Genomic DNA, 13150 nt, shown 5'->3' on the forward strand with positions numbered 1-13150 from the left:
GCTTGTACCTGCGGTGCAGTGAGGACTCCAGGAGCTGATGATGAACCCGCACGGTCCTCGGCACGTGGTAAGTTCTCCGTAAGTGGGCTCAGTAAAACCCCTCTCCCGGGAAAGCGCCCCACCGTGTTTGGTGGGGTGCCTGGGACGCGAGGATGCGGCTGGGAGTGTGATGAGAAGGGCGAGCGGGGATCCGCGAGGACTCCAGGCTGGGGTTACAGGCCCAGCCAGGGGCGGAGTCTTCTCCGGGTCGGGCGGGGACCGAGCGCTCCCTTGGAGGCACCGAAGGACCTGGCCAGCCGTGCAGCTGCCCAGGCGCTATGGCGAGCGCGGCCAGGGGGTCGAGGCCGTGGCCCCGGCTGGGGCTCCAGCTCCACTTCGCGGCGCTGCTGCTCGGGACGCTGAGTCCACAGGTGAGAGACCGACGCCAAGTCCCCAAAGTTGGGTCGCGGGGTGCAGGGGGCGGGGTCGCGCTTGGGGCGAGGGCGCGGCGGGGCCACGGGGGCACCTCTCCCTCCCTCACGCCTGGGTGGTCCCAACTCGGCCCCGACCGAGTAAAAGCCTCCTGGGTTTGGGGAGCCGCCAGTTGCCCCCAACAAATACCTAGCTGGGTAGATCTGCCAGCGTGGAAAGGCAAGAGCAGACCGAGCCCCCCACCGCCTCTTCTGCAGCGAGACGTGTAGTCTGGGGGAGGGGACACCCGGGCACGAAAGCCAAGCCTCTTAAAACTTCTGTGGATCCTGGCTTCCTTTGAAAATATTATTGACTTCAGGGCCCTCTGCTGAGAAATGCGCCTGCACGCCCAGTTTTGCAATTTCAGAGGCTTTACAATGGGGTCCCCTTACCCATGGCTGCACCCCAAGTTCAGAACCTATGGGATAAATGAGCTGGGAGTGTCAGTATCTGCTCCCACGGGGCCAGGAGTAGGAGAGTCTTACAGAAATGCAGCCAGGAGGCAAAAGTCGCCTGGCCTAAGAATCCAGGTGTCCCGCCTGGAGCCCCCATGGGGCAAAAGCGATCAGGTAGAGTTAGGCACCTCTCATTCCCCGCTTCCACCTCATGGGTCCACCTCATGGTTGCCAGCTAAGAATGCAAGCCCCGTGTGGCCAGATCGGGTGTCTCCAGAAAAATTAGAAATGAGAAAAATTTGAAATCTTGGTTTTTTGCAGAAATCATCCAATTTTTTTAAAAAATTGGCAGCTAATTGAACAATTTTTAAGCACTAGATGGTCAAACAAAATTCATTTCTGGGCAACCAATCTGCAGCCTCTTCTCCAGACCATTCTCCCTCCTGCCATGCTGCAGATGACAAAATTGAAGCCCAGAACGAAACAGGGGCTAGCAGATAATTTCCTGACCCTCCACTCAATACCAGTGGCTCAGCCCCAAACCCGAGGGTCCTGAAGCAGGATGTGGCCTTTGTAGGGGTGCGGCTGGGCCACCCGGATGTTAGGCCTCCTGCTGGGAGCTCAGCCTCACCCTGTTTGCTCAAGGAGGGACTGGAGCAGGTGAGTGAGCCCAGGAGCGCCAGATGTAAGTACGGGTGGCTCCAGCCCCCCCTCCCACGGGCACCCCCTAGCCTTGGGTCAGGGGACTTACTGGAGCCTGGCACCAAAACCAGCTGGGCTGGTTTGGGGAGGCAGAAAGGGGCATCCCAAAAGAGGTAGACATTGTGGCAGAGGAAAAAGAGGCCAGGCCTAGGAATCAGAGGGATGGCAACTCAAGTCCTTAGTTTTGCCACTTATTATCTCTGTGGCTTTATGCCAATGACCTAACCAATGACCTAACTTTCCTGAGCCTCAGTCTCCCTCCCCTGTAGAATGGGAAAACTAATAATACCAGTCTTAGAATGGGTGCAGTGGCTCATGCTTGTAATCCCAATACTCTGGGAGGCTGAGGCAGGAGGATTGCTTGAGACCAGGAGTTCCAGACCAGCCTAGACAACATAGCAAGACCCCATCTCTACAAAAAAATACAAAAATTAGCCAGGTGTGATGGCACACACCTGTAGTCCCAACTACTTGGGAGGCTGAAGTGTGAGGATCAGCTGAGCCCGGGGGTTTGAGGCTACAGTGAGCTATGACTGTGCCACTTCATTCCAGCCTGGGCAATAAAGCAAGACCCTGTCTTATATTAAAACAACATGAACACTAACAAAAAGAAACAAAACAATGAAGTCATTTTGTAAAGGCATTTAGTCTTCTTTGGAAAACCAGAATGAATTGAGGAAGGAGGTAAGGAATTGGGAATTTAGATACATTGGGAGCCAAAACCTCCCCTCACAACCCCCCAGCTCCCACTATAACCCCTCTCTAGGGTCAAAGAGATGATAGGAGACAGCAGCATGTTCCCCAATCACCCTTCCTCCCCTGCTGCATCCCCATCTGGGGGAAGGGGAGTCATGGCCAGCCCTGCTTGGGACAGGAGCAAAGGGTGGTCCCAGACCCCTCAGAGAGCTGACTTTGTCTCTACCCCCTCGCAGGTTCATACTCTCAGGCCAGAGAGCCTCCTGCTGGTGTCCACCTTGGATGGAAGTCTCCACGCACTGAGCAAGCAGACAGGGGACCTGAAGTGGACTCTGAGGGATGGTGAGCAAGAAGTGGTCCCTCCTCCCTCCTTGGGCCCATAGATTGGTGAAGGGGGAGTCACTGTGGCATAGAGAATAAGAACATGGGCTCTAGAATCCAATAAGCTGGTATCTACAGGCAGCTTCACTGCTTACCAGCTGTGTGGCCTTGAGAAACTCGCTTTACCTCTCTGATCCTCAACATCCTCATCTGTAAAATGGGGCAAAGGATATGACCCTATCTGACAGAGTTTTGGGGAAGATGGCATTACATTCATGCCAAGTGCTTGACATTACATTCATGCCATGGCTCAGTGAGTATGAGCTGTGCTTTTCAGTGGAGTCTAGAGGGAGCTGCTCATGCTCTGTGTCCCTGCCCCTGCAGATCCCGTCATCCAAGGACCAATGTACGTCACAGAGTAAGTGAACCTGGAGCCTTTTAAGGAGGAGGCAGCTGGGAGATGGGGGACTTATAGTTGTCTGGAGAGAGTTTGTGTGTGGGGTGGGGACATGTTGGAAGTAAGGCAAGAGAATTGGCTCTGGATGTGATATGGGGGAGGGTCTTGGAGCCCCAAGATGTCTTCTACAAGAACAGGCTCCTACTAGCTGAGAAGTTGGAGGGAATTTGGGACCTTCACGAAACCAAGAGACAAGCACCCACTGGTCTCCTTGTTCCTCTCTGCTCCACAGAATGGCCTTTCTCTCTGACCCAGCTGATGGCAGCCTGTACATCTTGGGGACCCAAAAACAACAGGGATTAATGGTCTGTATCCCATGGTGTTCAGGAATGGGTGAGGGCCAGGGCTTTCGTCAGCTGGAGCACCGAGAGGTGGAGAGGCAGTATGGTCAGTATCTCCTGTGCTGCAGAGGATGTAAGTCAGGACTCAGCACATTGTGAGAAGGCTGTCTGAGGGACCTGTTGAAAGGGTGGTAAGGGGAGGTCTGGCTGTGTCTGCAGGGCAATCTGACTATCAAGCTGGAGGTATCCCAGGGGCTTCTCCAGGACTCTGAGGGCTTTAAAGAGAAATGTATATACCAGTTAGCTTTTGCTAAATAAAAATCAACCCAAAACTCAAGAGCTTAAAACTAAAACATCACTTAAATTTATTCAACTCAGAATTTGGTGAGATGACAATTTAGGCTGGGTTCAGCACAGTGGTTCTTCTGCTGGTCTTGACTGAGCTTGTTCATGCATGTGTGGTCAGCTGCTAGTCAGCTGGATGGCTCTGTTTCTGAAAGTTGGTTGGTTGTTGGTTGGCTTTTGGCAGGGGTGGCTGGGCCATGTGTCTCTTAGTCCTAGCAGGCAAGCCTAGGCTTGTTCACATGGTATCAACAAGGGACCCCAAAGCAGCAATACATTAGCACTTTTCAAGCTTCTGTTTGTGTCACATTTGCTAATGGCTCATAAGCCAAAGCAGGTCACATGGCCAAGCTGAGAATCCAGTGGTGAAAAAACAGATTCCATCTCTTTATGGAAGGAGCCGAAAACTCACCGTGTGAAGGGACACAGACACAGACATGAACACAAGATGAAAAGCAATCTGTGGCCATTTTTTGCAATCTTCCACATCAGGACTCTGAATGGGGTGGAATGTGCTTTGTCAGAATTCCTTTTTTTTAATTTAAACAAATTTTTTAAAGACAGGGTCTCATTATGTGTCCAGGCTGGAGTGCAGTGGTACAATCACAAGGCTCACTGCAGCCTCGAACTCCTGGCCTCAAGCAATCCTTGCACCTCAGTATCCTGAGTAGCTGGAACTACAAGTGCACACCACCACACCCAGTTATTTGTCAGAATTCTAACCATGTTGGGGAAGCCTGCTAGAAAAGTCTTAAGTATATGATTTAGGAAAGTGAAGTGATAAGAAATTTTCGTGTGTGAATCAGGCAAGGTCTCAGCTGCAAACACATGGCATACTCAAATAGAATAGTTTGAGGACATTTTGTCAAAAGTGTGAGCAGAGTATAGGAAACCACAAGGGATAGTGCAGTATATTAGTTCATTCTTGCATTGCTATAATAAAAAAATACCTGAGACTGGGTAACTTATAAGAAAGGAGGTTTCATGGACTCATGGTTCTACAGGCTGTACAAGAAGTGTAGTAGCTTCTGCTTCTGGAGAGAGCCCAGGAAACGTACAATCATGGCAGAAGGCACAAAGGGGAAGCAGGAACGTCTTACATGCACAGAGCAGGAGCAAGAGAGAGAAAGGGAGGAGGTACCACCCACTTTTAAACAACCAGATCTCGTGAGAACTCTATTACAAGAACAGCACCGGCTGGGCACAGTGGCTTATGCCTGTAATCCCAGCACTTTGGGAGGCCGAGGTAGGCAGATCACCTGATGTTAGGAGTTTGAAACCAGTCTGGCCAACATGGTGAAACCCCGTCTCTACCAAAAAATACAAAAATTAGCCAGGTGTGGTGGCACATGCCTGCAGTCCCAACTGCTTGGGAGGCTGAGGCAGAAGAATCGTTTGTACCCGGGAGTCAGAGGTTGCAGCGAGCCAAGATCACACCACTGCACTCCAGCCTGGACAACAGAGTGATACCATGTCTACAAAAAAAAAAAAAGAAAGAAAGAAAGAAAGAAAAGCACCAATCTGGCCCCACCATCCAATCACCTCCCACCAGGCCCTACCTCTAATATTTGGGATTGCAATTCAACAAGTGATTTGTGTGGGGACACAAATCCAAAGCATATCACGCAGTAATATTTGGGTTGTGACAGTGGGGTGACATTATCAGCCCTAATTCTGGAGGCTGGGGAGGGAGCAGCTACCACAGCCTGGAGCTGGAGAGAGAGCTGTCCTGAAAGCACCACCAGATGGGACCTCAGGGCTTTGGTGGAGGGACACAACCAGCCCGTGAGGACTTTGTAACAAGGACAGCAGGGCATACTCTGATCTCACCCTGTCCCCATTATTCAAATCCAGCAGGAAGCCAGAGCACATGGTGCCCACAGACATAACCCAGACAAGTCCAGCTTTGGGGAGAAAGCAGAGTAGAGAAGGGTGGAGGATGGAGCTCCACTCCTAGCCAGCATCAGGCCATGGTCTCCTTTATTCTAGAACAACTCCTTCACTTCTGTGAGTCTCTCATGGCTGTTGACAGTTTTGAAGTATTCATGTGAGTTGTTTTGGATTTTTGGAATTAAACTCCCCACTTGATGTGTGTGCGGGTTTTTTTGTTTGTTTGTTCGCTTCATTTTATTTTGTTTAGAGACAGAGTCTCACTCTATCGCCTCGGCTGGAGTGCAGTGGCACAATCATAGCTCACTGCAGCCTTGAACTCTTGGGCTTAAGCGATCCTCCTGCCTCAGCCTCACAAGTAGCTGGGACTACAGGCATACGCCACCATGCTCAGCAAGAGACGAGGTCTCACTGTGTTGCCCACACTGGTCTTGAATTCCTGGGCTCAAGCGATCCTCCTGCCTCAGCCTCCCAATGTGCTGGGAGTACAGGCATGAGCCACCATGCCCGCCCCAGTGCAAGTTTTTGAGGAGGAGGTCAGGCCAGGCCAGGAGCAAGTGGCTCTTGTGGTACCTTGACACTGGGTGTGGGAGTTTCTGCATTTCCTCCAGAGGCTGTGTAGCAAAATGATTCAGTGTGCTGGCTCTGGAGCCTGACTGCCTGGGTTCAAGGCCAGGCTCTGCCATTTAGTAGCCGTGTGACATTAGCCAAGTTACATGGCCTCTCCAAGCCCCGGTTTCCTTACCTAAAAAGTGGAAATGATAGTAATACCTGTTAATTGGTTGCTATGGAAATGGGCTCACCTGGCACAGTGAGCACTGTGTGTTTCTGCTCTTACTCCTTCCTGGAAATTTTCCCTCTCCTAGAAACTGCCATTCACCATCCCTGAGCTGGTTCATGCCTCTCCCTGCCGCAGCTCCGATGGGGTCTTCTACACAGGTGAGCATCTCTCCAGCCTGTGGGGTCCAGTTTCAGCCAGCAGAGGCAGGGATCTAAGTCGTGACAGGCTAATTAGGCACAAGAGTGGCAGGGCCACACCTCTTCCCATGCCAACTAGAGAGCTAACACACTTTCCACCTCCACAGGCCGGAAGCAGGATGCCTGGTTTGTGGTGGACCCTGAGTCAGGGGAGACCCAGATGACACCGACCACAGAAGGTCCCTCCACCCCCCGCCTCTACATCGGCCGAACACGTGAGTCGGGCCCCAGCTGTTACTCAAGCGCTGGGCAGCCTCCCCTTTTGCTCTGCTGAGATCTGGCTGTGGCTAACCAAGTTGAGTTCAGGACAGTCAGTCTGTTAGTCATCAACAAACATTCTACAGAGCACTGAACTAGCAGCCAGGGATAGAGCTGTAAACAAGACAGCTCCAGTCTGCCACTGTGATGTTCACAGGCTTCCAGGTCTCTAGGCTGTGTGCTCAGGAAACCCCCACTCCTACAAGATAAATGGCCCCTGGGGTTGGAGGGAGCATCACATGAACGTTCCCAGTAATCTTGCTTCTGGGATCCCCAGAGTATACGGTCACCATGCATGACCCAAGAGACCCAGCCCTGCGCTGGAACACCACCTACCGCCGCTACTCAGCGCCCCCCATGGATGGCTCACCTGGGAAATGTGAGTTCCACCTTTCTCTGGTCCCATCTTGGAGCAAGGTCCCCAACCCAGGGAACCCTGAACAGCATCCATGACCAATTCCCAGCCACATTTTGACCCAATTGACCTCCCCAGGGTCCCCATATACTAAATGGCACACCCCTGATGGCTGACCCCAAGTGACTCCCTCGACACCCAGACTGACCCTCCTGAACCCTGGCCAATCCCTCAACCTCCTAACTCTTCTATACTACAAGTGGCCCCAACCGGGTAACCCTGGATGACTTCCCACATCCAGAGTGACCCCAAAGAGCCCCTGAGCAATCTCTGCGTGTCCTAACTGACCCCTATATATAACCCCTGAAAGCTGACCCTCAGTGGCCTCTTCCATAGACTGACTCCCCAGGTGACCCTGACCACTCCCCACCATTTTTTGTAAGATGGGGTCTCACTCTGTCACCCAGACTGGAGTGCAGTACTGTGATCACAGCTTACCATAGCCTCCAACTCCTGGGCTCAAGTGATCCTCTATCCTCAGCCTCCTGAATAGCTGGGACTGCAGGTGTGCACCACCAAGCCTGGCTCATCTTTTAATTTTTTTTTAGAGATGGGGTCTTGCTATGTTGCCCAGGCTGGTCTCAAACTCCTGGGCTTAAGTAATCCTCCTGCCTTGGCTTCCCAAAGTGTTGGGATTTCGAGCATAAGCCACCACACCTGGCCCACCCCCTTGCTATTATGACTGACACCCAACTGCCTGAGTGACCTTACAGGTGCCCCAAGGCCCCCTCAAGCCCTGATTCCATCATTCTGCATGAGACCCTACACAGGTCACCTCAGCAGAGGTGAGGTCACCTACTCGCCCCAACTGACCCCTCTCACACTCTAAGTGACTCCCAGGTGGCCCAAATGCCTCCAGGCCACCCTGATTGACCCATCCTAGGTGACCATATGTTGACCATGAGCAATACCCCACCATCCTAAGTGACCCAAACTGACTCCCACACATCTGAGTCACCTTTGAATGACCCTGACTGATCGCCTCATTTTCAAAGTGACTCCATGAACTCCAATGAACCTTCTCATGGCCTGATAACCCTCCATGTGATCTCCACACACCAGAGTGACCCCTCACCCAGAGGGCCCACCCTTGGACCCTCTTAGGAGAGCTTCCAACCACATCTCCCCAGCCACCTTTCTCGGCAGACATGAGCCACCTGGCGTCCTGTGGGATGGGCCTTCTGCTCACTGTGGACCCAGGAAGCGGGACGGTGCTGTGGACACAGGACCTGGGCGTGCCTGTGATGGGCGTCTACACCTGGCACCAGGACGGCCTGCGCCAGCTGCCGCATCTCACACTGGCTCGAGACACTCTGCATTTCCTTGCCCTCCGCTGGGGCCACATCCGACTGCCTGCCTCAGGCCCCCAGGACACAGCCACCCTCTTCTCTGCCTTGGACACCCAGCTGCTGTAGGTGTTCGTGCCTGGGGCCCAGGGAGGGAGCCATGTGGGAGTGTTGCAACCTGGGTCTGATGGCCAGGCGAGATGTTCAGCTGTGACACACCAGTACCGCTGAACCAGGGGTCAAAACATTTCAAATTGGTTACTTACCCAACTGGTTGGTAAATAACCAGTGTCCTGTGCTACCCTCCAAGTGTCCCCAGAACCCCCTGGATAGCCCCCACTGTTCAGCAACTCATAGGGTAAGATCTGGCCTAGGAGGGTGTATTAGTCTGTTTCATGCTGCTGATAAAGACATACCCAAGGCTGGGCAATTTACAAAAGAAAGAGGTTTAATTGGACTTTCAGTTCCACATGGCTGGGGAAGCCTCACAATCATGACAGAAAGCAAGGAGGAGCAAGTCACATCTTACGTGGATGGTGGCAGGCAAAGAGAGGAGCTTGTGCAGGGAAACTCCCCCTTATAAAACCATCAGATCTTGTGAGACTTATTCACTATCATGAGAACAGCATGGGAAAGCCCTCATGATTCAGTTACCTCCCACCAGGTCCCTCCCACAACACATGGAAATTCAAGATGAGATTTTGGTGGGGACACAGCCAAACCATATCAGAAGGGGACTCTAGGTCTTAACCTGTTCTGGTTGGTAGGTGCTGTGCCTTATGAATTGTTAAATACTTTAAATAACAACTTTATTGCATCTAACACCTTAGTGTCCCCATCTTGAGAAACGAGTGGACAGCTTGGGGAAATCAGGGATCATCTATTCATTCAATTCATTCTGCAAATATTAATTGAGCACTTACTGTGTGCCAGTCTCACTAGAGTCTGGGAGTACAATAGCAAATAACCCAGCCATTGTTCCTGCCTCAGGAACCCGAGTCTAATGGGAGAGACAGACATGTAAAGAGACTATTGCAACCTGATATGATAAAGGATGAGATAAGAGTAGTATAAGACGCCATGGGAATGTATAGGAAGAATACCCACATCAAGACTGGGGACAGGAGGCAGTCATGGAAAGCTTCCTGGAGGAAGGAACATCTAAATTGAAACCTAAAAAATGAATAGGAAATGAGAGAGATGAGAGAGCACAGAATTCAGGGAACAGGAAAAAATTAAATAAGACTGAAATACAGACCTGAGAAAGGAGTAGAGTCTGAGATTATAAGCTAAGAAGAAATCTTGTAGGATCATTTAAAGGGCTTGGACATTTTCTCCTAAAGTTAAAAAGTCACTGGAGAGTTTTAAGGAAGGAAGTGATTTGATCGTATTTTCATTTTAGAAAGAATATCTTAGAATGGTATATGGAAAGAAGTGGACCATTCATGGAATATTGATTTGTTCAGGCAAGAAATGAAGATACTTTATACTAGAGCAGAAACTAGAGAGAGGAAAATAAGTGGAGTGTAAGATATATTAGAAGGAAGAACCAGTAAAAATTTGATGACTAGGGAGTTTGATGATTGTGAGCAAGGAGTCAAAGATCATGCTTAGGTTCCTAGACGCACATGGGTACTGTCATTTTCAGAGGCAGGGAACACTAGAGGAGGTGGGGGAGAAGAAGGAGGAAGAAGTAAAGAATAATGTAATGAATTTATATTTAGAAAATTGAGCTCTTGAAAGAGGTCTGGGTTAGACATAGATTTGAAATCATGACTATAGAACATGTATCAGCTAGCTTTAGCTTCATAACAAATTGCCCCAAAACAGAGAATTTAAAAAACAACAATTTATTATTTTTCAAGATTCTGTGGGTCAGCTGGGGTGGGTGGTTTTTCTGCAGTCTGCTCATGGCTTGGTTGAGTCTGGAGAATCTAGGATGGCCTCACTCACCTACCTCATAGTTGATGGACTGTTTGGCCTATGGGGGATTAAAGAGGTCTCTCACACCCCAGCAGGCTAGCCTGGGTTTTCTCCCATGGTGGTCTCAGGGTCTAAAGAAAAATGCATAAGGAAGCCTGAAGGCACAAGCACTTTTCGAGCCTCTACTTATGTCACATTTGCTGTTGCCTAATTGATGAAAGCAAGTCTCATGGCTAAGCTGAGTCAATGTGAGAGGGAAATATACAAGGGCATGAGTACCTTGATAACTGAAACTACCCATCACCAGCATTCATTCTTCTCTTCTTTTTCTTCTCTCTCGCTAGGATGACCCTGTATGTGGGGAAGGATGAAACTGGCTTCTATGTCTCTAAAGCACTGGTCCACACAGGAGTGGCCCTGGTGGTAAGAAGTGGTCTCTGAGTGGGCTGGAAAGAGGATGAACGGGAGAAGAACCTCCCTCACTCATGTCTCTCCATCTTCTGCTGTAGCCTCGTGGACTGACCCTGGCCCCCACAGATGGCCCCACCACAGATGAGGTGACACTCCAAGTCTCAGGAGAGCGAGAGGGCTCACCCAGCACTGCTGTTAGATACCCCTCAGGCAGTGTGGCCCTCCCAAGCCAGTGGCTGCTCATTGGTGAGATCCTCTGGCTCAAATTGGGAGTAGATGAAGATAAAGAACCTGTGAGCTCAGCTTCTGAGCTGGAAAGCTAAGGTCCCCTTCAGCCTGATGACTTTTGCCCCCCACCTTAGGACACCACAAGCTACCCCCAGTCCTGCACACAACCATGCTGAGGGTCCATCCCACCCCGGGGAGTGGAACTGCAGAAACAAGACCTCCAGAGAATACCCAGGCCCCAGCCTTCTTCTTGGAGGTCAGTGCTGGAAGGGCAGAGGGTGGGGGGTAGGGAGGCCCCAGCAGATGGGGGAATAGCCCTTGGATTTCTTCCTCAGGCTGCTAAGAATAACAATCGGGGGTGGGTCAGTTGACCTCACACAATTTCCCAGAAGACAAACTTTTTGTTGTTGTTGTTGTTACTGCCAGAAACACGTTAGAAGTGTCAAAAAGTGGCTGGGCATGGTGATTCATGCTTATATTCTCAGCACTTTGGGAGGTCAGTGTGGGAGGACGGATGGCTTGAGGTCAGGAGTTTGAGACCAGCCTGGGTAATATAGCAAGATCCCATCTCTACAAAAAAAAATTAAAAAATTAGTGGAGAATGGTGGTGTGCACCTGTAGTCCCAGCTACTCAGGAGGCTGAGGTGGGAGGATCGCTCGAGACCCTGTCTCTTAAAAAAAAAAAAAAAAAAGACGTTGACTATTTAAATCATGAAACGTAGGTCACATTTTCTTTATTCTTCTTCAGTGTAAAAATTGTAAAATATTCATTGAAAACAAAAACTATAAAAGCATGTGCTCCTGGGAGATGTTTGGACCAAAATCACTAGTAAGTAGCTCAAGGTTAGAAGGAACAGCCATGGCCTAGAACAATAATTCTCAAATCCAGTTGCTCATCAGAATCACCTGGGAGCCCGCTCCAGAGTTAACACGTTTAGGATCTCTGGAGGTGGATATCTATATTTTTAGTGACATTCCAAGAGTACCTGTATTTTTTAGTGACATCCCATGAAATGCTGGTCATTGGGTAGGTTTAGAAAGCCATTCTGGGCAACATGATGTTTCAGCACTGTGGAGAGTGCCACGTTTCCCACCATACACAGACTACTCACTGCCCCTTCAGCTAAGCCCAGCCCTGTGCTGGGTGATGAAGAAAGGTTAGGAGTTCCCCGGTGGAAGGAGGTGCTAAAAGTGAAGGGCGCTTTATCCCCAGCTATTGAGCCTGAGCCGAGAGAAACTTTGGGACTCCGAGCTGCATCCAGAAGAAAAAGCTCCAGACTCCTATCTGGGGCTGGGACCCCAAGACCTGCTGGCAGCTAGCCTCACTGCTGTCCTCCTGGGAGGGTGGATTCTCTTTGTGATGAGGCAGGTAGGCCCACCGCCCTGACCTCAGGTCTATCTGGGGGGATGCTGCTCCTCCTGTCTGAGGCCACTCAGCAACTCTCTCCCTCTATCTGGCTCTGACTTTGCCCCCTGCCTCCTTCCCAGCAGCTCCCCAGGCCCTGCGATCTTGCTCTGTAAGTTCATGCTGCCTGGTGAGGCCATCTCAGTCACAGATACTGGGCCCATCACGGGGCAGGGCGTGGCCAGGACAGAGCTCTCTTAGGCTGTCATGTTACAGCAGCAGCCACAGGTGGTGGAGAAGCAGCAGGAGACCCCCCTGGCATCTGCAGACTCTGCTCACATCTCCCAGAATGCCCAGTCTCTGAACTCAGGGGCCACCCAGAGGAGCCAGAAGAGGCTTCAAAGTCCCTCGAAGCAAGCCCAGCCACTCGACGACCCTGAAGGTGAGCTTGAGTGAACAAGAGAGGGCAGTCAGGAAGAGAGAAAAGCAAGGGGCAGATTTAACTGCAAAGCTGGTTTATTAAAAGCCACTATAGTGGGGTGGTTAGGTCTACATGAATTAAGAAGAGTGTTTTGAGTAGAGTCTGCTGTGTAATTGAGCACTCTAGGAGTGTCTGCTGTCATTTTTTCATCATTATTTTTTTGGAGACAGGATCTTGCTCTGTTGCCCAGGCTGGAGTGCAGTGACACAATCGTAGCTCACTGCAGCCTCAAGCTCCTAGGCTCAAGAAATCCTCCCTCCTTAGCCTCTCAAGTAGCTGTGACTATAGGCA

The 13150-nt window shown here is 50.7% G+C and overlaps 1 protein-coding gene across 2 annotated transcripts in view; it reads left to right on the top strand.

Moving 5' to 3' along the window:
* The window catches only part of ERN2 (endoplasmic reticulum to nucleus signaling 2), a 23069-nt gene continuing 9919 nt past the window's right edge, over positions 1-13150 (top strand). The window contains exons 1-13 of one of the 2 annotated variants that reach the window (XM_030799679.1): positions 1-410; positions 2480-2585; positions 2949-2982; positions 3254-3326; positions 6401-6473; positions 6620-6727; positions 7048-7149; positions 8332-8596; positions 10739-10817; positions 10904-11051; positions 11168-11289; positions 12247-12402; positions 12655-12820. In XM_030799679.1, the coding sequence (XP_030655539.1) occupies positions 318-410; positions 2480-2585; positions 2949-2982; positions 3254-3326; positions 6401-6473; positions 6620-6727; positions 7048-7149; positions 8332-8596; positions 10739-10817; positions 10904-11051; positions 11168-11289; positions 12247-12402; positions 12655-12820 (1525 nt within the window). In that variant the 5' untranslated portion in view covers positions 1-317. The remainder of the gene's footprint in view (positions 411-2479; positions 2586-2948; positions 2983-3253; positions 3327-6400; positions 6474-6619; positions 6728-7047; positions 7150-8331; positions 8597-10738; positions 10818-10903; positions 11052-11167; positions 11290-12246; positions 12403-12654; positions 12821-13150) is intronic. The other variant, XM_030799682.1, reaches the window with a different exon arrangement.

The sequence above is a fragment of the Nomascus leucogenys genome, chromosome 2, assembly GCF_006542625.1.
Source record: "Nomascus leucogenys isolate Asia chromosome 2, Asia_NLE_v1, whole genome shotgun sequence".
Classification (NCBI taxonomy): Eukaryota; Metazoa; Chordata; class Mammalia; order Primates; family Hylobatidae; genus Nomascus; species Nomascus leucogenys.